This window comes from Rana temporaria, chromosome 8, assembly GCF_905171775.1.
Source record: "Rana temporaria chromosome 8, aRanTem1.1, whole genome shotgun sequence".
In the NCBI taxonomy this organism is placed as follows: domain Eukaryota; kingdom Metazoa; phylum Chordata; class Amphibia; order Anura; family Ranidae; genus Rana; species Rana temporaria.
Genome location: NC_053496.1, coordinates 183,716,668 through 183,740,288, shown reverse-complemented (window position 1 = coordinate 183,740,288; position 23,621 = coordinate 183,716,668). Strand labels below are relative to the sequence as shown.

Here is a 23,621-nt window from a genome sequence, read left to right as displayed (position 1 = left end):
TCATGCCCGGCCTCCGACGATCATAGAGACTCCGGTTACCATCTGGTTCGCCGGAAATCTCTAGGATGGACACCCGGGGCCGGCGGATCCCTTCTCTGCCTCACCAATCGCAGTGGTGAGTCTGTGGAAGCACCGGAGGGTGGCGGGAGGGGGGACATCCCCTCTCGCCGCCCGTAAAAAGATGAAGCGGCTGACCGGCCACTATGATCGTTCTAATGGTGTAGGGAATCGCCGGCTGAAAACGACAATATCTGAATGATGCCTGTAGCTAGGGTTGCCAACTCATCCCTTTAAAACAGAACACATATTAATTACACAGGTTCTGTGGCTGATTAAGGAGGTAATTAAACTCACTTGGTGCCTTATTTGCATTAAATTAGCCTCATAACCTGTGTAATTAATATGTGTTCTGTTTTAAAGGGATGAGATGGCAACCCTACCTGTAGCTGTACCCATCATTCAGATATACTACCACAAAGCCCAGGGCAATTACAACAATAATCCTGCAAAATTGATCATTTCAATGCAAACTCAACTAAACCAAAATCTCTTCTGATCCTATGCAGAAATATATTTATACTCCCCTTAGTGGGAGTGGAGATGACCCTGTCTATAAGGATATACAGTACATACACACAAAGCACAAGGCAGAGATGTTTCTACGAGACGTTTCTCGAGGCTGCAGTTCCTCTGAGCTCCACAAGGTGGTGATCTCACTTCTGCCCAGACAGGAAGTCTCTATGGAAGACAGGAAGTGATGTCAGGTAAAAATAGGAAGTGGGGTGAGAGGAATTAGAGAAGACATCGAGAATTAGAAGACAAGAGAATTATATAGAGAAGACATCACTGGAATTGGCAGCAGAAGAGGTATTATTTTATCACATCTCCCATTATTCCTCTGTCATGTGTTGTCCTTTGAGGCCAGGTTCACACCTATGCGAATTGAGTGCGGCTTAAACCTCATCCAATTCGCAGAACATTTTAAAATACATTGTTTTCAATGAGGCTGGTTCACATATGTGCGAGGCATTTGCACTGCGCATTGCCGCCAAACCGTGTGCGTCTTTTAGGCATTGCGGTGCGGCTCAGGTGCGAATTCAGTCCCATTATCTTCTATGGGTACGCAGCTGAATTTGCAGATGTGTTCAGTTCTCTTCAGGAATTTCTCTCATTCAGCTCAATACACTTCTCCCCCACTCTCCTCTCACCCGCAACTTCTCCCAGGTCTCCAAATTCGCATCTAAAACATTGCTAATCTGCTGAACACTTCTCTTATCTCTCTGCAGAGATAAGAGAGCTGAAATTCGCACCGCACTAGTGTGATTCCGGCCTAAAAGAAAAGTAATGGTGACATAAAACATAAGTGGGTGACACATTGTCACCGAACGTCAATCCCAAATAGAAGGTTTCCCTGTAATCTCTCTGAATGGAGCTCCAATTCCCGGCTGAAGTCTTCTTCAGAAACCGACACGACCGGGGAGTGCCGATCTCCTGGTCCTCCACAGAGATCCATGGTTCCTCCTGGTGATCTCCTCGTCACTACAGGACACAGAACAGGGACACTTCGTTTGTCAATCCCTAGCTTTTAAAAATGGTCAGAACTCATTTTCATAATTCTCCTCCTATTGAATTCAACTGAATTTACATTAAAGTTCCCATCATAATATTGTAAAACCAATACAGTCTAGATAATTCTCTGTTATCCATCTACAGGGAAACCCACATAGATCACATGAATGAGGATGGAGGAGGATCAAAGTGAAATGACTGAGAAGATTCTAAACCTCACCCTGGAGATCATCTACCTGCTGACCGGAGAGGTGAGGAGGATTCTGGGAGGTCACATGTCATCACTCTTATCTCTATTAATAAAACACAGACCTGACCGGAGAGGTGAGGAGGATTCTGGGAGGTCACATGTCATCACTCTTATCTCTATTAATAAAACACAGACCTGACCGGAGAGGTGAGGAGGATTCTGGGAGGTCACATGACATCACTCTTATCTCTATTAATAAAACACAGACCTGACCGGAGAGGTGAGGAGGATTCTGGGAGGTCACATGACATCACTCTTATCTCTATTAATAAAACACAGACCTGACCGGAGAGGTGAGGAGGATTCTGGGAGGTCACATGACATCACTCTTATCTCTATTAATAAAACACAGACCTGACCGGAGAGGTGAGGAGGATTCTGGGAGGTCACATGACATCACTCTTATCTCTATTAATAAAACACAGACCTGACCGGAGAGGTGAGGAGGATTCTGGGATTCTAACATGATATTTCTATTGGTTCCCCAATACAGAGATTTCCTCTTGTGAAGTCAGGTGATCATATGACCATCACAGTGCCTCCATGTGACTCCCTAAAACCTGAGAGACACAACATGGAGAAGATTCTAGAAGTCACCAAGAAGATGATGGAGCTGCTGACAGGAGAGGTGAGGAGGATTCTGGGACATTATCCAGTAACAGACAAGGGGTGTGTCTGGATGGTGACTGTATCATTGTGTGTGTCAGGTTCCTATAAGGTGTCAGGATGTCACTGTCTATTTCTCCATGGAGGAGTGGGAGTATTTAGAAGGACACAAGGATCTCTACAAGGACGTCATGATGGAGAATCAGCCGCCCCTCACATCACCGGGTAAGAGGAGACTTTATTGTACAGGAGAGAGCAGTACGGAGGCTCCACCTAGATCCCCCATCATCTGATAAACACATAGAAACAATGTATTCAGTCAGTGTGTGTGTTTCCTACAGATGGATCCAGTAATGGGAACCCACCAGAGAGATGTCCCCGTCCTCTGTATTCCCGGGATTCCACACAGGTTAATATTAAAGAAGAGATAAAAGAGGAGGATGATGAGGATGGGGTGATGGAGGAGTTTCCTAAAGGATGCAAAGATCTGTACCAGGACACCATGGTGGAGTCATCCAGTTACAAAATCCCACCAGAGAGATGTCCCCGTCCTCTGTATTCCCGGGATTCCATACAGGAAGGTCACAACTGCACAAAACATTATCAGGTAAATAAGGAACAATTATAGATAGTTATGTGTTGTTCAAAAGCATGTTTGTTATAATTAATATTTTATTATATATTCAGAGTGGAAACCTCGGGGAGAATAATATTGATTTGAAAGAAGAGTATAAAGTGGAGGATGCTGAGGGTGGAGTGATGAAGGAGCTTTCAGTAGGACACAAGGATGTCACAATGGAGTTAACTAATACCAGGAACCCACCAGAGAGATGTCCTCGTCCTCTGTATTCCACACAGGAAGATCACAACTACGCAAAACTTTATCAGGTAGACGATGAATGATATTTGGTAGTTATGATTTATACACAAGCATGTTTCCTACTTTTAATGTAGTAAAAGAATCCGGACCACCGTGTGCTTGAAAATATCATCGGATTTGATTGGACCCATATATGTGGCAGAAAGAGGAAAGTGCTAAATAGATTACATTTCGATATATATATATTTATACCATTTTGATCATTTATGTAAAAAAGCTGATTAACATATTTCACACCCCTCATTAATATCAGCCAAACCCACTTATCTTACCCTCTGCATTATTATAGTCTCCCCAGTAAGCTGTGTCCTGTCTGTCTCTTTTGGACGAATGTTGCGGTGGCCTTTTCTCCCTGCCCTGGGGGACCAAACACTTGCCGGGGTGTTCTCTTACCTGGGGATTCAGTCTGTTTTCCCAGAACAGGTGGTCTTCTCTTTGTCGGTGGATCTCGTTTTTAGTCAATTTCCTGAGAATAACCCACAAATCTGAACCAGACTAGACAACCCTTCAAGACAAGTTGCCAATGACCAATGTAAGGCCACAGAGAATGAACCTGATGTTTAGACCTGGATAGAGAAGAACACTGTCAAGGGGGGGTGACTCCACCCGACGGAACACCGAGCCTCAATCAGAAAGAGGCTACGAAACCAAAAACCCATCAAAATTGGTGGAACTAGAGAACTATCCGAGAGGAAGAAACACACAAACATGTCATGGTGGTCAAAAGATAAAAGAATCACAGGGGCAAGTCCCCAGGAGAGCAGGTGCAACACCTTAGAATAGAACATGTGTTACGTACCTGCCGGATGAGCCTGACGTGTAGTGGGAAGGCTTTCTCGTACAACCCCGGCTCAAGGGCCACCGATGTTGCAACAGTGGCCGCAAGAGCCTGGCGGTGTATGGGTGCCTGGTTCGTCTTGAGTCTTGTCAGTTCAGCTGGTGCAGCAGGAAACAGGAAGCAGGCTGGTGGGTGCACTGGCTGGGGAGACACTGGCCCAGATTCAGGTAGATTTGCCCATTACTTACACATGAGCTGCTCAGCTGAATTTCTCTGCGCTGGGGCAATTTAGCCAAATTGCCACCTGATTCAGGAATCGTTTGTTCAGTTAATTTGCTCCTGTTTAAGGCAAAGCTGAGGGCGCAAGGCCGCGCAAGTGAAAGTGGGTGTGCCCCTATGTAAATGAGCATTTTTCGGCTCAGCAGAGGTTTGCGCCGGGCGTGCGCATGCGCAGTTATGGCGCTTCCGTCTGCGCATGCGTCAAACTGCGCCTATCATACTTTCAGGGCAAATCCTGCTCAGCTGCTTGCACTGAGCAAATAAATAGGAGCAGACTTGCGCAGGTTTTTTGCTGAATTTCATCCTGCAGGATTGTTACCAACTCAAGGATGACTTCAGGGCTGAAGCGAAACATGCGATACACCTCATTATCACTCATATCAAAAAGGTTGTAGCGCCCTCTGTAAATCCTCTCCCGTGCCCTCCTACGAGTCGGCTCAGTCAATAGAATATCAAGAACCATAGCTGCCCCTGGCATGTTGGTGCACAGATGTGAGGTCCCGAAAATGTGGGTGCTCTGCTTGTTCAGCTCGTCTGTCTAGGTGCTGCTGAAGTTGCGCGCTCCTGCAGCTGACATGTGCCTATCTGTTGCTAACTTGCCCCTGCTTTTAGAAGGAGCAAGTTTGCCCGGGGAAAAAAGCTTGCGCGCTTCCAGCGCAAGATGCGCCTCACACGCGCATGTTTCAGAATCATCGGCAGTACCTAAATTGCATATTAGCTGAGGGAATAACATGTTTGCGCAAGTTACACCCTGTGCAAAATTGCGCAAGAATTGCTCCGGAGCAGCGAGGCTGCGTGCGCGGGAAAAAGGCAGAATTTCAGGCTTAGCTGGTTTACAGAATCAGCCGCAAATTTGCCTGGGAGCAAATCAGTACTTGCGCGGCGCAAATCACACTTGCTCCCGCGCAAGTGCTTCTTGAATCTGGGCCAGTGAATACGTAGTCAGACAAGCCCAGTTTGGTAACAGACGATCAGATGTAGGTATAAACGACAGGCAGAGAATGGTCAGTATACAGGCAAGTTCGACAACAGGAAATCAAGCAGTGTAGAGCTGAGCGTGGTTACAAGGCAGGCCGGGATCAGGATAACAGAGATCAATCGTAGTCAACCAAGCCGGGTCAAACACAGGAAACAGATCAGATCACAGGAACAGGAAGTCAGGTAAGAACTGCAGATCAAGAAGCGAAGACACAGTGCTGCTGAGGTGTTTAAATAAGGCAGCCTGTTGCCAATCACTGGAATCAGTCTGCAGTATTAACTCTTAGGTGGCAGGTCCATGACAACATGATTCTAATAATATCCTGACTCCTTCTGGTTCAGTGAAGCATCCATAGTCATGAAGCGAGGGACAGGAACCTTAGCCAGACTGCTAAGATTATTGGTCTGATTAAGGGCACACCGGACGAAAGGAAGACTCTTCTTTAGAAGGCTGTTGATTGGCCACAGAAGAAGGGCTTATCTCTAGGCGATCAGATCCCCAAAACACCTCCAGACATACTCGCTTCCTAACAAGCGATGCCTTCAGTAGGAACATAGGGACCAGACCCCATTGGACATCACGTAGGTGTTGACCTAGACTTTTTGCGAATCCTCACTGTGACAGGAGTAGTCTGGTCCCTATGTTCCTACTGAAGGTACCCCCTGTTAGGAAATGAGTATGTCTGGAAGTGTTTTTGGTATCTGATCACCTAGAGATAGGACTTCCTTCTGTGGCTGATCCACAGTCTCCTAAAGAAGAGTCTCCCTTCCTCTGATGTGCCAATGTTCTTAGCGGTGCTCTCCTGGGGACTTGTACCAGTGTTTGTTTTTTTTATCTGTTGTCCATGACATGTTAGTTGATTTCTACCTCTCGAGTAGTTCTCTAGTTCCACCAATTTTGATGGGTTTTTGGTTCCATAGCCTCTTGCTGGTTGAGGCTCGGTGTTCCTTCGGGTGGAGTCATCACCCTTGGCTGTGATCTTTTCTATCCAGGTCTGAGCATCAGGTTGATTGTCTGTGGCCTTCCATTGGTCATTGGCAACTTCTCTTATCTTGAAGGGTTGTCTCTTCTGGTTCAGATTTGTGGGTTATTCTTTTTGATAGTTCCCCGTCCCTTTTGGTCCTACCACTGGCTGTAGTCCACGCCTTTTAGTTGGACTGCTTTTGGACGTCTCAACCTCCTGTAAGCGGCAGTATAACCTGATTGTTTTTCTTTTGCTGCCATTCTGTTGGTTTAGGGTGAAGATCTGATGAACGTGAAGGTTGAGGATGAGGAAGAAGAGACGTATGTGGGGGATGATCAGCAATATACGGAGGAGGCTGGAATGATGAGGACATTCATAGGGGAGGACACTTCTACAGAGATCAGCACAGGTGACCCATAATATATTCTTCTTTTATCTCTGCTCTGTTACTGCACACTGATTGGTCCAGAGTAGGGCGGGAGCTGAGTGATATCAGCCAATAATAGGTTGATAATAGTCCCCTCCCTGTACTGATACCCGTTCTGGGGTTCAGCTGGCAGTATTAGGTTGTGTGTCACTCCTAGTTACAGTAGCACAGAAATGATAACACAGATTGAGCCTTTCTTGGGTTGGTCACTCTTCTTCCAGAAGACTTATAGATACATGTTACCATAAAACTCTATTACCAGTCTTGTTGGGATGAAAAGTAAGGAGTGACATAGACTGAAATATTTCTCTTTCCAGTAGAAAGGACTGCTGTTCCTCCAGTGCTGCATTTCACCAGAAGCCTAGGTCTAGGGTCACTTGTTCTATGGTAAAGGGTCTGCAAGTCTAAACTTTGACCCTCTTGTTTATCAAAGATCACATGACTCAGCGCCTAGGCTTGTGGTTGTGTAAAGAGCACGCCCCTCCCAGTCCCCATTGGTTCCTGCTCTTCTGACAAGGCTGTGTAAATGTAGAAGTGATTTGGGAGGAGGACCAAAGGTTCTTTGATGGGGGGAAGAGTCCCAGCTGGTTGGGACCTCCACAGAGAACATCTCCTCACTCATATCTCCCTGATCCAGATGGAATCTTGATGGAAGTGAACTAACCCTCTCATATCTATTGATGATGCTTTTATATTTTTCCAGGACACGCCATGGAGAAACCCTCAAAGGATCGTCTCACTTTATCTCCAGGTTGTAAAATGGAAGATGAGGACATCACAGGAGATTGTGGAGGAGAAAAGACAATGAGCTCCACTATGGATGGAGGACTTCACAGTGTGGATAGACCATGGAATCCCTCCGACTCTGAGCAACCTCGTACTCTGAGGGGCGGGGCCGGGATTCAGGAGGAGAAGTCATGTTCCTGTCTTGAGTGCGGAAAATGTTTTACAAGTATATCAGCCCTTGTTGTACATCAAAGATCTCACATAGGGGAGAAGCTGTTTCCCTGCATTGAGTGCAGGAAATGTTTTTCAACAAAGTACTCGCTTCTCAGTCATCAGAGATTGCACACGGGCGAGAAGCCGCATGTCTGCTCTGCGTGCGGAAAATGTTATAGGAAGAAATCTCAACTTAAAAGACACCATCAATATTACAAAGGTGAGGAGCAGTATTCCTGCTCTAAGTGCGGGAAATGTTTTTCGCAAAAGTGCGGTCTTAATGAGCATCTGAAGTGTCACACGGACGAGAAGCCATATTGCTGTTTTGAGTGTGGAAAAAGTTTTTCATGGATGTCTGATGTCACTAGACACCATATTATATCCCATATGCAGAATCAGCTGTTTCCCGGTTTTTTGATGCGGGAAATGTTATCTACGGAGATCAAAAGTCGCCAGACATCAAAGATCTCACAGAAGGAAGAGGCCGTGCTTCAGCCCTGAGTGCGGAAAATGTTTCACGTAGAAGTCTTGTCTTCCCAAACATCAGAGAACCTACACAACCCTCAAAGGTGTATTAGTGTTCTGAGTGCGGGAAATGTCTTCTATATGGATCATATTTTGCTGTACATCACACTGGGAAGAAGCTCACCTTGATAGACACCTCAGAAAACATGTGGCTGAGCTCTGCTCTGATCTTTATCATGGAAGAAACACTTTATAAGAAAATCAGAGATCACTAAAGACTTCAAAGTTCTGTCTGGCTTCCTCTGCTAGGAGAGAGAAGGAGGGGGTGTCACTGCAGGTTGGGTCCCTCTAGGAGAGAGAAGGAGGGGTGTCACTGCTGGTTGGGTCCCTCTAGGAGAGAGAAGGAGGGGGTGTCACTGCTGGTTGGGTCCCTCTAGGAGAGAGAAGGAGGGGGTGTCACTGCTGGTTGGGTTCCTCTAGGAGAGAGAAGGAGGGGGTGTCACTGCCGGTTGGGTCCCTCTAGGAGAGAGAAGGAGGGGGGTGTCACTGCTGGTTGGGTCCCTCTAGGAGAGAGGAGGAGGGGGTGTCACTGCTGGTTGGGTCCCTCTAGGAGAGAGAAGGAGGGGGTGTCACTGCCGGTTGGGTCCCTCTAGGAGAGAAAAGGAGGAGGTGTCACTGCCGGTTGGGTCCCTCTAGGAGAGAGAAGGAGGGGGTGTCACTGCTGGTTGGATTCCTCTAGGAGAGAGAAGGAGGGGGTGTCACTGCCGGTTGGGTCCCTCTAGGAGAGAGAAGGAGGGGGTGTCACTGCTGGTTGGGTTCCTCTAGGAGAGAGAAGGAGGGGGTGTCACTGCTGGTTGGGTCCCTCTAGGAGAGAGAATGAGGGGGTGTCACTGCTGGTTGGGTCCCTCTAGGAGAGAGAAGGAGGGGGTGTCACTGCTGATCGGGTCCCACTAGGAGAGAGAAGGAGGGGATGTCACTGCTGGTTGGGTCCCTCTAGGAGAGCGAAGGAGGGGGTGTCACTGCTGGTTGGGTCCTTCCGAGGAGAGAGAAGGAGGGGGTGTCACTGCTGGTTGGGTCCCTCTAGGAGAGAGAAGGAGGGGGTGTCACTGCCGGTTGGGTTCCTCTAGGAGAGAGAAGGAGGGGGTGTCACTGCTGGTTGGGTCCTTCTAGGAGAGAGAAGGAGGGGGTGTCACTGCTGGTTGGGTCCCTCTAGGAGAGAGAAGGAGGGGTGTCACTGCTGGTTGGGTCCCACTAGGAGAGAGAAGGAGGGGGTTTCACTGCTGGTTGGGTCCCTCTAGGAGAGAGAAGGAGGGGGTGTCACTGCTGGTTGGGTTCCTCTAGGAGAGAGAAGGAGGGGGTGTCACTGCCGGTTGGGTCCCTCTAGGAGAGAGAAGGAGGGGGTGTCACTGCCGGTTGGGTCCCTCTAGGAGAGAGAAGGAGGGGGTGTCACTGCTGGTTGGGTCCCTCTAGGAGAGAGAAGGAGGGGGTGTCACTGCTGGTTGGGTCCCTCTAGGAGAGAGAAGGAGGGGGTGTCACTGCTGGTTGGGTCCCTCTAGGAGAGAGAAGGAGGGGGTGTCACTGCTGGTTGGGTCCCTCTAGGAGAGAGAAGGAGGGGGTGTCACTGCTGGTTGGGTCCCTCTAGGAGAGCGAAGGAGGGGGTGTCACTGCTGGTTGGGTTCCTCTAGGAGAGAGGAGGAGGGGGTGTCACTGCTGGTTGGGTCCCTCTAGGAGAGAGAAGGAGGGGGTGTCACTGCCGGTTGGGTCCCTCTAGGAGAGAGAAGGAGGGGGTGTCACTGCCGGGTTGGGTCCCTCTAGGATAGAGAAGGAGGGGGTGTCACTGCTGGTTGGTTCCCTCTAGGAGAGAGAAGGAGGGGGTGTCACTGCCGGTTGGGTCCCTCTAGGAGAGAGAAGGAGGGGGTGTCACTGCTGGTTGGGTCCCTCTAGGAGAGAGAAGGAGGGGGTGTCACTGCTGGTTGGGTTCCTCTAGGAGAGAGAAGGAGGGGGTGTCACTGCTGGTTGGGTCCCTCTAGGAGAGAGAAGGAGGGGGTGTCACTGCTGGTTGGTTCCCTCTAGGAGAGAGAAGGAGGGGGTGTCACTGCTGGTTGGGTCCCTCTAGGAGAGAGAAGGAGGGGGTGTCACTGCCGGTTGGGTCCCTCTAGGAGAGAGAAGGAGGGGGTGTCACTGCTGGTTGGGTCCCTCTAGGAGAGAGAAGGAGGGGGTGTCACTGCTGGTTGGGTTCCTCTAGGAAAGAGAAGGAGGGGGTGTCACTGCTGGTTGGGTCCCTCTAGGAGAGAGAAGGAGGGGGTGTCCTTGCTGGTTGGGTCCCTCTAGGAGAGAGAAGGAGGGGGTGTCACTGCTGGTTGGGTCCCTCTAGGAGAGAGAAGGAGGGGGTGTCACTGCTGGTTGGGTCCCTCTAGGAGAGAGAAGGAGGGGGTGTCACTGCTGGTTGGGTCCCTCTAGGAGAGAGAAGGAGGGGGTGTCACTGCTGGTTGGGTTCCTCTAGGAAAGAGAAGGAGGGGGTGTCACTGCTGGTTTGGTCCCTTTAGCTTTGTATTTTGATCTCCCCTGATCTTCAGCAGAGTCTTCAAATGAAGACATCATGGTGAGAGAGAAGCGACACATTTCTCATGAAGAGAAGGGGAGATCAGACTACAGGACAGGACTGACCATTTCAGTGCAGTAGTCATAAGCCTATACAAGAATCTTCATTTGCGCAAAGAGAGCCATCTGCAGGGAGAAAGTGGAAAATACGTCATTAGCTGATGTCAAATGTTATATCTGTGTAATAAAAAGGCAAATATATTAATATGAAACAAATGAAGAATAAATATTTCCTCTCTTAAACTCATGATATTCTTTGAAAGTTGATTGATAAAAGTCTTCCTTCAGATCTGTATTACGAAATGTCCTTCTCTTTTCCTTTATTCCTTTTTCCAACACTAAAATTAAGGCCCATCCTGTAGGTTTTAGTTTTTGTCTTAATCTTGTATCTTCAGTTCCCCGCCTGCAGGCCCCCAAAAACACTTTGCCAGGGTTGTAGGTAAGAGGCCCTTGTCCTCATCAACATTGGGCCAGGATAACGACCTCCCCCCACATGTTACATAGTTAGTCAGGTTGAAAAAAGACAGTCCATCCAGTTTAACCAAAAAACACAAAAAATAAATAATAATAATAATAATAATGCAATCCCATTTACACAATCCTTCACCCACAGTTGATCCAGAGGAAGGCAAAAAATCCCAGCAAAGAATGATCCAATTTGTTACAGCAGGGAAAAAATTCCTTCCTGATCCCCTGAGAGGCAATCGGATGTTGAGAGCATGCAGCCTGGTATGGTTTGGGGGGAGTGTATTCTTATCCCCCCTTTTCCTAGTTAGCCAAACTGCATTCTTGGGTAATGCCGCGTACACACGATCGGAAATTGCAACAAGAAAAGCTCGATGTGAGCTTTTGGTCGGAAATTCCGACCGTGTGTAGGCTCCATCTGACTTTTTGTGTCGCAATTTCCGACAACAAAAATTTGAGAGCTAACTCTCAATTTTTCCGTCAAGAAAAGTTCTTGTCGGAAATTCCGATCGTCTGTATGCAATTCCGACACACAAAAAAAACACGCATTCTCAGAATCAAGCAGAGGAGCTGAACTGCCTATTGAACGTCATTGATCTCGGCTCGTTGTACGTCACCGCGTTCTTGACGGTCGGAATTTTGTGTGACCGTGTGTAAGCAACACAAGTTTGAGCCGACATTCCGTCGGAAAAAAATCCACGGTTTTCTTGTCGGGTTTTCCAATCTTGTGTGAATCAGTGGAGTCTGACTGAGCAGCAGGTGGTGAGTCAGTGGAGTCTGACTGAGCAGCAGGTGGTGAGTCAGTGGAGTCTGACTGAGCAGCAGGTGGTGAGTCAGTGGAGTCAGACTGAGCAGAAGGTGGTGTGTCAGTGGAGTCAGACTGAGCAGCAGGTGGTGAGTCAGTGGAGTCTGACTGAGCAGCAGGTGGTGAGTCAGTGGAGTCTGACTGAGCAGCAGGTGGTGAGTCAGTGGAGTCTGACTGAGCAGCAGGTGGTGAGTCAGTGGAGTCAGACTGAGCAGCAGGTGGTGAGTCAGTGGAGTCAGACTGAGCAGCAGGTGGTGAGTCAGTGGAGTCAGACTGAGCAGCAGGTGGTGAGTCAGTGGAGTCAGACTGAGCAGCAGGTGGTGAGTCAGTGGAGTCAGACTGAGCAGCAGGTAGTGAGTCAGTGGAGTCAGACTGAGCAGCAGGTGGAGAGTCAGTGGAGTCAGACTGAGCAGCAGGTGGTGAGTCAGTGGAGTCAGACTGAGCAGCAGGTGGTGAGTCAGTGGAGTCTGACTGAGCAGCAGGTGGAGAGTCAGTGGAGTCAGACTGAGCAGCAGGTGGTGAGTCAGTGGAGTCTGACTGAGCAGCAGGTGGTGAGTCAGTGGAGTCAGACTGAGCAGCAGGTGGTGAGTCAGTGGAGTCAGACTGAGCAGCAGGTGGTGAGTCAGTGGAGTCAGACTGAGCAGCAGGCGGAGAGTCAGTGGAGTCAGACTTAGCCGCAGGCAAGATGTCAGCGGATTTAAGCTAGGCAGTAGGTGGAGGACAAGGTACAGGGACAGAGTAGTGGGGTTGAGATCATCGGACTAGATTCATAGAGAGTTACGCTGGTTTATCAGTAAATACGCCGTTGTAACTCTGAATTTACGCCGTCGTAAATTTAAGCGTATTCTGGAAACCAGATACGTTTAAATTAGGCTAAGATACGAGCGGCCTAAGTCTCCTACGTGCATATTTACGCTGGCCGCTAGGTGGCGCCTCTGCTGATTTCCGCATAGAATATGCAAATGAGCTATATACGCCGATTCAGAAACGTACGTGCGCCCGGCGGATTTTTACGTCGTTTGCGTAAGGCTTTATCCGGCGTAAGGTTATGCCTGCTATATGAGGCATAGCCAATGTTAAGTATGGACGTCGGGACAGCGTCGAATTTTACGTTGTTTGCGTAAGTCGTTCGCAAATAGGGATTTGCGTAAATTACGTTCGAAAGCATTGACTATTTGCGACGTGATTACGAGCATGCGCACTGGGATACGTTCATGGACAGCGCATGCGCCGTTCGTTAGAGACGTCATTTACGCGGGGTCATGTTTTATTTGCATAAAACACGCCCACCTCTCCACAATTTGAATTCGGCGCGCTTACTTACGCTACGCCGCCGTAACTTAGGGCGCAGGTTCTTTGTGAATCCAGCCCCAGCCTCACTAAGTTACGGCGGCGTAGCGTACGCTACGCCCGCACAAACTTACGGCGGGCTATCTGAATCTAGCCCATCAGGTTTAAAATCACAAAGCGCTGGAGGGAAGGGGACCAGGACATCAACACTCCAGGAGAAGTTGGTTTCTGAAGAAGATTTCATCCAGCATTTGGTCTTCACCGGAGATATGATGATGGATATAAGTAAAGCAGAAAGACAGAACACACTGACCTTCAGAAACATGTCCAGGAGTGCCGACCACAGCCAGTCCCCCTTTACCCGGGCAACCGATAATGCATCTCTATGGAGCGTTGGATTTCAGCGGAGACATGTCTGCTGACATCCGATCCGCTAAAAACAGACGTATGGGGATACGTCCCCATCCGTCCATGGCGGAATCGGCTCAGGTGAGATCTGATGAAAACGGACATGCTGTCTGCTTTCATCAGATCGCTCCATAGGAAACAGCGGCGCCCGACAAGTTTCCCCGCTCAGTGAGCAGAGAGGAGCTTGTCATTAGACATGTGCGTTCCCGTTCGTAACAAATGTTTTTTTGTACGAATTTGTTAGTATTCGTACATTCGGATCAATTCGAACATCCGAAAAGCTGAAAGAACCAAAATACGAAAATTACGGAATTACGAATAAGCAAAATAACGAACAAGCGAAAATACGAACGTACGATTGGACGATCTTACTAAAATACGAAACAACGAAAAAGCAAAAGATCGAAAATGACATCTATAACGAACGATTTGCATTCCGTATTTTAAATCCTTTGTCTGTTCGTATTTTCCTTCGTATGTTCGTATTTTCATTCGTATGTTCGTATTTTCATTCGTGTGTTTTGTAAATCCGTTTCTTTCTCTGTTCGTAAATTTGTGTACTTGTATCGTTCTTTCGAATGGGCACTGGGCAGTGTAGTTAGTGAGTGATGTATCTTACTTACCGTATTTATTGGGGTATAGCGCGCTCCCGCGTATAGCGCGCACCCCTAAAGTTGGCCCGAAATTCCTGTGGAAAAAAGGATTTTGTACTTACAGTTTTGGTGTCTTGCGCGGCATCCATCGCGGCGTCGTGAAAAACGGTCGCGTGTACACTTTAACGAGAGGGGAAAAACGTGCACGCTCAGAAGCATGTTATGAGACGGGAGCGCTCGTTCTGGTAAAACTAGCGTTCGTAATGGAGATAGCACATTCGTCACGCCGTAACAGACTGAAAAGCACGGAGACTGAGAAGCGCGAATCGTCTCTCACCAAACTTTTACTAACACGAAATCGGCAAAAGCAGCCCAAAGGGTGGCGCCATCCGAATGGAATTTTCCGTTTATAGTGCCGTCGTACGTGTTGTACGTCACCGCGCTTTGTTCGAACGTTATTTTCCACGATCGTGTGTAGGCAAGGCAGGCTTGAGAGGAATCGCGACGAGAGAAAAACGTTTTTTTTTTTTCATGACATGAATAACGGTCCTGTGTACGGGGCATAAGGGTTGCGTAGAAGTGATCTGGGAGGAGGACCAAATGCCCTTTGACTGGAGAGAGGGAAAGTCCCAGCTGGTTGGATCATCCACAGAGATGTTCCTCTTCTTCCAGCAGGCTTCTAGCTGGGACTCTTCCCCCCATCAAAGAACCTTTGGTCCTCCTCCCAGATCACTTCTACATTTACACAGCCTTGTTCTACATTTACATAACCACTTGCCGACCAGCGAACACACATTTACGCCAGCAGAATGGCACGGACGGGCAAATGGGCGTATATATATATATATATATATATATATACGTGCCTTTTAAATATGCCGCCGTGTGGGCGAGCATGCGCCCCTGCCGCGAGCCCCATGCCCGCGGGACCCGTGGACTCTATGTCTGCCAGTGTCACGCAGCTGAAGAATGGGGGGGGATGTCTGTGTAAACAAGGCATTTCCCTGTTCTGCTTAGCAACAGGACACTGATCGTCTGCTCCCCTGTCATCGGGAGCAGCGATCAGTGTCGTGTCACTCGTAGCCCAGCCCCCACACAGTTAGGATCACTACCTAGGACACACCTAACCCCTTCCTCGCCCCCTCTAGGTTAACCCCTTCACTGCCAGTGTCATTTACACAGTAATCAGTGCATTTTTATATAAATGTCACTGGTCCCAAAATAGCATCAAAAGTGTCCGCCGCAATGTCGCAGTCATGGTAAAAATCGCACATTGCCGCCATTACTAGTAAAAAAATATATATATATTAATAAGAATGACATAAAACTACCCCCTATTTTGTAGAAGCTATAACTTTTGCACAAACCAATCAATAAACGCTTATTGCGATTTTTTCTTTCTTTACCAAAAATATGTAGAAGAATACGTATCGGCATAAACTAAGGAAAAAAAATATATAGATTTTTTATACATTTTGGGGGGATATTTATTATTGCAACAATTACAAAATATTGCTTTTGTTTTCAAAATTGTCGCTGTATTTTTGTTTATAGCGCAAAAAATAAAAACCGCAGAGGTGATCAAATACCACCAAAAGAAAGCTCTATTTGTGGGAAAAAAAGGACGCCAATTTTGTTTGGGAGCCACGTCGCACGACCGCGCAATTGTCAGTTAAAGCGACGCAGTGCAGAATCGCAAAAAGGGGCCTGGTCCTTTACCTGCATTTTGGTCCGGGGCTTAAGTGGTTAACCCCCAAGTTTGAGTGTCATTCTGGCTGCCAGGTTTGTGAGAGAGGCCTGTCCAGGTGCGCTGCACCCATTCCGGCAGGACTGTTTCTCTTTTACATACACCTGAATCTGCGTTCTCCATTTCTGCTATTCCATTATTCTTCACCAAGTTCAACTGTTTTACCTTGTCGGGTAAATAAAAGCACAGAAAAGACATTCCATTACTACGGCTCTCATCACCTACCCTAGGACGGCGGAGTCACAGAGGTAACATGCCACCCAAAACAAACCAGCAGCTCCTTCGGGGGTAGCGCTACACCTGAATGCAATGAGTTGCTGCCACGTGATTGGCTGATAAGCTATTTGTGTTACCAAGCAGGTGTACCTAATAAAGTGGCCGCTAAAGTGTATTTATACCCACCTTGGTGGGTGACCCCAAACATAAGAATCAGGGCCGCCATCAGGAATTATGGGGCCCCTTACACAGCTGGAGCAGAGAAATTGAGAAGCGGGGGTCTGCCGCGAATTAAGAAGCGGGGGGGCGTGAATTTAGAAGCCGGGGGGGGGGGGGGTGCCTCGAATTGAGGTCGGGGGCTTTGGGTGCTGACGAACAAAAGAAAAAAACGGACCCCTGGGCCCCTTACAAAAAAATATATATATATATATATATATATATATATATATATATATATATATATATATATATATAAAAGGAGGGGGTAGCCATCCGGGGCCCTGGGGACCTCTGGGCCCTTTAATAAAAATAAACCAAAGAGAAAAAATATATATATATATATATATATATATATATATATATATATATATATATATAGAAAATTATAAAAAAAAGGGGGGTAGCCATCCGGGGCCCTGGGGACCTCTGGGCCCTTTAATAAAAAAATTAAAAAATAAATATATATATATTAAAAGGGGGGTTGCCATCCGGGGGCCTTGGGGACCTCTGGGCCCTTTAATAAAATAAAAAATAATAATATATATATATATAAAAAATAAAATAAAAAATGTATACTTTTTTTTTTTTTTTTTTAAAAGGGGGGGTTACCATCCGGAACCATGGGGACCTCTGGGTCCCTTACAGGTGTACTGCCTATACCCCCCTGATGGCGGCCCTGATAAGAATATACAACACATACACATAGCACAAGGCTGTGTTCATACTACAAGAGGGTGCAGTTCCTCTGAGCTCCACAAGATGGCAATCTCACTTCAATCTAGAATGGCAGTCTCTATGGAAGACAGGAAGTGATGTCAGGTACAGACAGGAAGTTCCGGGAGAGAGGTGAGTCAGACCGAAGCTGAGGGAAGACGTTGCTGGAGCTAGGAGCAGAGGAGGTAATAAGATATTATTTGATCATAACTCTCATCATTGTCCATTATTAGGAACCAAATTGCTGTGTCCATCTTTAAGTGTTCCTCTTTTCAGTGTGATGTACACACAGATAAATACATATACTATTTTACAGCCCATAGTGTTTATATCGCTCTCAGTATTCCATCAGATAATTTCACGTATTAAACTAAAAATACTGGGGGCCAGATTCACAAAGAGATACGACGGTGTATCTACAGATCCTCCATCGTATCTCTGACTTAGACAGGTCCTATCTATGCGCCTGATTCATAGAAGCAGTTACGCATAGATAGGGCGAAGATCCGACAGGTGTAACTGTGTTACACTGTCGGATCTTTTTTTTTAATTAAAAATGGCGCCGGGGGCGTTCCCGCTGATTTACACTGAATAATATGTAAATCAGCGAGATACGCGAAATTCACGAACGTACGCGGACCCGACGCTGTGTTCTTACGTCGTTTCCGTAGCGCGGTACCCGTCGTATACTTACCCTTTCTAAAAGCAGGCGCAGCCAATGTTAAGTATGGCCGTCGTTCCCGCGTCGAATTAGAATTTTTTTACGTAGTTTCCGTAAGTCGTTCTCGAATACGGAACTACGTAGTTTACGTACGCGTCGCAACCACTGACGTCCTAGCGACGTCAGTGGGAGCAATGCACGCCGGGAAATTTCGCGGACGGCGCCTGCGCATTTAAATCGGCGCGGGAACGCACCTGATTTAAATAGTACACTCCCCTAGCCGCGGAATTTGAATTCCGCTGGGGGATTTAGGATCCGCCGTCGCAAGTTTGGAGGTAAGTGGTTTGTGAATTAGCCACTTGCCTCCTAAACTTGCGGGAGCGGATCTTAATTCACGTAGATCGAGCGGATCTATAGATCCGCTGAGCTACGTGAATCTGGCCCTAAGACTGTAAATCAGAAAAATTTGACCAAACATCAAAAAATAAAAAATTTCCCCCGTAAAGGTAAATTCTTACCTCTCTGAACGGAGCTCCGATGCCCACCATCCACCCCCCCCCCCCACTGTAATATCCACATCTCTTCCCACCCCCACTGTAATATCCACATCTCTTCCCACCCCCACTGAAATATCCACATCTTCCCCACTGCAGTGGTGTCACCCCCTCCATCAGTATAGACCCCCCCTCCCTCAGTACAGACACCCCCAACGGTACAGACCCCCCTCAGTACAGACACCCCCCCGTCAGTGCAGACACCCCCCAGTAGTAAAAACAGTAACCCCGCCCCTCAGTGCAGACACCCCCCCAGTAGTAAAGACAGTGACACCCCCCCAGTAGTAAAGACAGTGACACCCCCCCAGTAGTAAAGACAGTGACACCGCCCCAGTAGTAAAGACAGTGACAAACCCCCCCCCCCCAGTAGTTAAGACAGTGACAACCCTCCCCCAGTAGTAGAGACAGTGACACCCCCCCCCCCAGTAGTAAAGACATTGACACACCCCCCCCGTTAGTTGAGACATTACCCCCCCCCCCCCCCGTTAGTAGTAAAGACAGTGACACCCCCCCCCCCCCCCGGTAGTAAAGACAGTGACACCCCCCCCCCCCCCCCCGGTAGTAAAGACAGTGACACCCCCCCCCCCGGTAGTAAAGACAGTGACACCCCCCCCCCCGGTAGTAAAGACAGTGACACCCCCCTCCCAATAGTAAAGACAGTGACACCCCCACCCCCACCCCCCCCAGTAGTAAAGACAGTCACCCCCCCCCCCCCCAGGGGTTGTCTGTACTGAGAGGGGGGGTGCCTGTACTGAGAGGGGGGGTGTCTGTACTGAGAGGGGGGTGCCTGTACTGGGACATTACCTCTCTGAACGGATAATGACTCCCTAAAACCCGAGAGACACAACATGGAGAAGATTCTAGAAGTCACCAAGAAGATGATGGAGCTGCTGACAGGAGAGGTGAGGAGGATTCTGGGAATTCTGGGACATTATCCAGTAACAGACAAGGGGTGTGTCTGGATGGTGACTGTATCATTGTGTGTGTCAGGTTCCTATAAGGTGTCAGGATGTCACTGTCTATTTCTCCATGGAGGAGTGGGAGTATTTAGAAGGACACAAGGATCTCTACAAGGACGTCATGATGGACACACATGAAGAGGATGACAACGTACAACATGATCAGGTAGGTGATGAACAATTATCGGTAGTTATGATTTTTATTCAAGCATATGTGTCACAATGAATGTTTCCTTATAGATCACCAATGAAAACATCAAGGATATAAATATCGGTATTAAAGAAGAGTATAAAGAGGAGGAAGATGATGTGGTAGAGGAACCTTCAGATGGACACAAGGATATTATGGATCCACCTAGTACCAGAAACCCACCAGAGATAAAAGAAGAGATAAAAGAAGAGATAAAAGAGGAGGATGAGGAGTGTAGTGTGATAGAGAAGCTTTCTGAAGGACACAAGGATATGATGGAGCCACCTAATGACAGGACCCCCCTAGAGACATGTCCCCATCCTCTGTATTCCCGGCATTCCACACAGGAAGGTCACACCATCCATCACCATCATCAGGTAGATGAGGAACAATCACTGATAGTATCATTAGGATCTGTACATTATCTGCATTGTTACCATTGATGTCATTTTTAATTATATATTCAGAGTGGAAACCTGAGTGTTCCTGATGTTCGAGAAGAGATTAAAGAGGAGGATGAAGTGATGGATGAGTCTGAGTTTCTCAAATACTTGTTTGATACCAAAATGTTGGAGACATTCTGCTTCAGCAATCCACCAGAGAGATGTCCCCGTCCTCTGTATTCCCGGGATTCCACACAGGAAGGTCACACCATCCCTCACCATCATCAGGTAGATGAGGAACAATCACTGATAGTATCATTAGGATCTGTACATTATCTGCATTGTTACCATTGATGTCATTTTTATTATATATTCAGAGTGGAAACCTGAATGTTCCTACAGTTGATGTTAATGAAGAGATACAAGAGAAGGATGATGACGGGGTGATTGAGGAAGTTAACAAAGATCTGTTCCAGGACACCATGGTGGAGTCATCCAGCCATAGAGATCCCCCAAAGAGGCCAAGACATTCCAGGCAGGAGGATCACAACTACGCAAGATTTTATCAGGTAGGTGATGAATGATATTTGGTAGTTATGATTTATACAAAAGCATGTTTCCTACAATAGATGTTGTAGAAGAATCCAGACCACTGTGTGGTGCCGGCCAAACACAATTATGTAGCTCCATGGATCTCCAAAACGCTACATTTCCAGAATACAGTCTCATTATTTAGACATAACACGCTCACTTTAAACACGATAACCCAGAGCCTCTCTTATTAGTTCTCATGCAACAAACTATTCTTTTCGCACATCCACATGTTCTTGGTTATTGATTCCCAACACGGTTGGAGAAGCTGAGCACAACAAGACCATGACCACCAAGTCTGTAACCCTGACTGTTAGGTTCAGAAGATTCCCAACAAGGTTGTAGAAGCTGAGGGCAACAAGACCATGACCACCAAGCCTTTAAGCCTCACTGTTGGGTCCAGATGATTCCCCACAAGGTTGGAGAAGCTGATCACGACAAAACCATGACCAACAAGCCTGTAACTCTGACTGTTGGGTTCAAAAGATTCCCAACAAGGTTGGAGAAGCTGAGCACAACAAGACCATAACCACCAGGCCTGTCACCCTGACTGTTGGGTTCAGAAGTTTCCCAACAACTTTGGAGAAGTTGTATGCAACTAGACCATGACCACCAAGCCTATAGCCATAACTGTTGGGTCCAGATGATTCCCAACAAGGTTGGAGAAGCTGATGGCAACAAGACCATGACCACCAGGCCTATAGCCATAACTGTTGGGTCCAGATGATTCCCAACAAGGTTGGAAAAGCTGAGCACAAGAAGACCATGACCATCAGGCCTGTAAGCCTGATTGTTGGGTTCAGAAGATTCCCAACAAGGTTAGAAAAAAGCTGAGGGCATAAAGACCATGACCACCAGGCCTGTAGACATAACTGTTGGGTTTAGAAGATTCCCAACAAGGTTGGAGAAGCTGAGGGCACCTAGACAATGACCAACAAGACTGTCACCCTGACTGTTGGGTTCAGAAGATTCCCAAAAAGGTTGGAGAAGCTGAGGGCAACAAGACCATGACCACCAGGCCTATAGCCCTGACTGTTGGGTTCAGAACTCCCCAACAATGTCTTATTATATATACTTGAAGTGGAAACCTAGAGAAGAGTATAAAAAAGATGGTGATGAGTATAGTGTGATAAAGGAGCTTTCTCAGGGACACAAGGATGGAGCCACGTAGTAATAAAGACAAGACATGTGCACGCTGAAATATTTTGTTTCAGAATTTCGCTTTCGTACGAGATGTTGTTTCGTTAAAAAATGCATTTGTCCTAAAATCCGAATTAAGGTCGAATCTGTCGGCTCATGGTGTCTTTCGAATGTTCTAAGAAGATTCCCAGCATGCGTCGAAATTGATTGCGAACATGCGTAGGATTTTTGTGCGTCGGAATTGGAAACACACGATCGAAATTTCCGACAAGAACTTTTGTTTTGAACCAGCTCTCAAAACATTTGTTGTCGGAAATTTCCACAGCAAATGTCCGATGGAGCCTACACACGGTCGGAATATCCGACCAAAAGCTCACATCGAACATTTGTTGTCGGAAATTCCGATTGTATGTACGCGGCCTAACTCGGTATCTCTGGATACTTTTAAATGCTTCTTAGTACCAGGTGCCCCTCAGATGCCCTCCTTTTTAGAAGAGCTCCCTGATCTACAGGGTCATCTGGACCCAGCTTCTGGCCTTCTACTTTAATAAGGACCTAGCCCTGCATTTTTGAAGCAAACAACGTGTGGCCAGGACTATAAGGTCACTATTTTATTTAGAGACCGGAGCTTTGGTTGGCATTCAGAGTGCTGTACAAAAAGTGTGTCCAATGCCACATTTTGAAGCAAGTGTACATGAGGCCTTCTTATGGAACATTCCCTCCCTGACTGGTTGGACTGCTTTTGGATGTCCCGATTGTATCTGAATTCCTGCCTCCCTCAATGGACACCATAACCACCCTCAACTTATCATAAAATCTTTGAGCCTCGCAAAGTCCTGTGGGCAATTTTTGCTTTTTATGTTTACCATAACATCTCATTCTTAAAGTCCATTGAGGGACACAAATCCCAAACGTTTGTGTTTTCTGGTTTTGCCCTTAGTACTGCTTTTCCAAAAAACGAAGGCATACTTGGTAGAGGCGGGGTTATATGGGGGATTGCTTAAAATGTTTCGGTTTTGAAAGTGTCCCAACCTCTAGTATAACCTGGATTGAAGGACAATGTCTTCCATTCCCTGTGTTTTATTTATCTGTTGACCATGACATGTTAGTTGATTTCTTCCTCTCGGTTAGTTCTCTAGTTCCACCAATTTTGATGGGTTTTTTGTTTCATAGCCTCTTGCTGATTAAGGCTCGGTGTTCCTTCGGGTGGAGTCATCCCCCATGGCTGTGATCTTTTCTATCCAGGTCTGAGCATCAGGTTGATTGTCTGTGGCCTTCCATTGGTCATTGGCAACTTCTCTTGTCTTGAAGGGTTGTCTCTTCTGGTTCAGATTTGTGGGTTATTCTTTTTGATAGTTCCCAGTCCCTTTTTGGGCCTACCACTGGCTGTTGGAAAGCTTTTGGACATCTCAACCTCCTGTAGGCAGCAGTATAACCTGTTTTTGAATACAAAAAGTATGAAAACCTTTTCTTTTGCTGCCATTCTGTTGGTTTAGGGTGAAGATCTGATGAACACGGAAGTTGAAGGTGAAGTAGAAGAGACGTATGTGAGGGATGATCAGCAGTCTATGGAGGAGGCTGGAATAACTGGGACATTCATAGAGGAGGACACTCCTACAGAGATCAGCACAGGTGAGCCATAATATATTCTTCTCTTATCTCTGCTCTATTACTGCTCACTGGCCCAGAGAAGGAGCAAAACAAAGCTACAGAAGCCTAGTCCTATGGTTACTTGTTCTATGGTTGAGGGTCTACAAGTCTGAACTTCTTGACCATCAGAGATCACATGACCCAGTGCCTAGGTTTGCGTTTGTGTAAAGAGCACGCCCCTCCCAGTCCCCATTGGTTCCCGCTCTTCTGACAAGGCTGTGTAAATGTAGAAGTGATCTGGGAGGAGGACCAAAGGTTCTTTGATGGGGGGAAGAGTCCCAGCTGGTTGGGACCTCCAC

The 23,621-nt window shown here is 47.2% G+C and overlaps 3 protein-coding genes and 1 long non-coding RNA gene across 4 annotated transcripts; 3 read left to right on the top strand and 1 right to left on the bottom strand.

The window, feature by feature from the left end:
• Window positions 1–618: 618 nt before the first annotated feature.
• On the top strand, window positions 619–2,352 carry LOC120909596. Its single transcript, XR_005741314.1, has 3 exons — window positions 619–867; window positions 1,714–1,820; window positions 2,313–2,352. It is a non-coding gene; the product is annotated as an uncharacterized LOC120909596 (long non-coding RNA).
• A 5,139-nt stretch (window positions 2,353–7,491) lies between these two features.
• LOC120910604 (oocyte zinc finger protein XlCOF15-like) lies at window positions 7,492–8,172 on the top strand. The gene has a single exon (XM_040322360.1). It carries the CDS (start codon window positions 7,492–7,494, stop codon window positions 8,170–8,172), a length of 681 nt encoding a protein of 226 aa, XP_040178294.1.
• Window positions 8,173–8,299: 127 nt separating this feature from the next.
• LOC120910603 (dentin sialophosphoprotein-like) lies at window positions 8,300–16,168 on the bottom strand. Its single transcript, XM_040322359.1, has 3 exons — window positions 16,148–16,168; window positions 11,903–12,709; window positions 8,300–8,365 (listed from the first exon to the last, which is right to left on the bottom strand). The coding sequence occupies exons 1-3, from the start codon at window positions 16,166–16,168 to the stop codon at window positions 8,300–8,302; spliced, it is 894 nt and encodes a 297-aa protein (XP_040178293.1).
• A 3,254-nt stretch (window positions 16,169–19,422) lies between these two features.
• LOC120909575 (uncharacterized protein PF11_0207-like) lies at window positions 19,423–23,350 on the top strand. Its single transcript, XM_040321342.1, has 5 exons — window positions 19,423–19,534; window positions 19,609–19,935; window positions 20,026–20,229; window positions 20,319–20,510; window positions 23,169–23,350. The coding sequence occupies exons 1-5, from the start codon at window positions 19,439–19,441 to the stop codon at window positions 23,313–23,315; spliced, it is 966 nt and encodes a 321-aa protein (XP_040177276.1). The 5' UTR covers window positions 19,423–19,438; the 3' UTR covers window positions 23,316–23,350.
• The last annotated feature ends 271 nt before the right edge of the window (window positions 23,351–23,621 follow it).

Bases quoted from the DNA above. Each gene is read 5' to 3' on its own strand.
- LOC120909575 (XM_040321342.1), top strand. From the start codon at position 19,439: ATGGAGGAGTGGGAGTATTTAGAAGGACACAAGGATCTCTACAAGGAC. The intron at 19,936-20,025 runs GTAGATGAGGAA...TTATATATTCAG, and splicing joins CCATCCATCACCATCATCAG to AGTGGAAACCTGAGTGTTCC. The intron at 20,230-20,318 runs GTAGATGAGGAA...TTATATATTCAG, and splicing joins CCATCCCTCACCATCATCAG to AGTGGAAACCTGAATGTTCC.
- LOC120910603 (XM_040322359.1), bottom strand. From the start codon at position 16,168: ATGGAGAACGCAGATTCAGGT. The intron at 12,710-16,147 runs GTATGTAAAAGA...CCTACTGCCTAG, and splicing joins TGGAGAACGCAGATTCAGGT to CTTAAATCCGCTGACATCTT. The intron at 8,366-11,902 runs GTGGATTTTTTT...TCCATGATAAAG, and splicing joins GAAAACCCGACAAGAAAACC to ATCAGAGCAGAGCTCAGCCA.
- LOC120910604 (XM_040322360.1), top strand. From the start codon at position 7,492: ATGGAAGATGAGGACATCACAGGAGATTGTGGAGGAGAAAAGACAATG.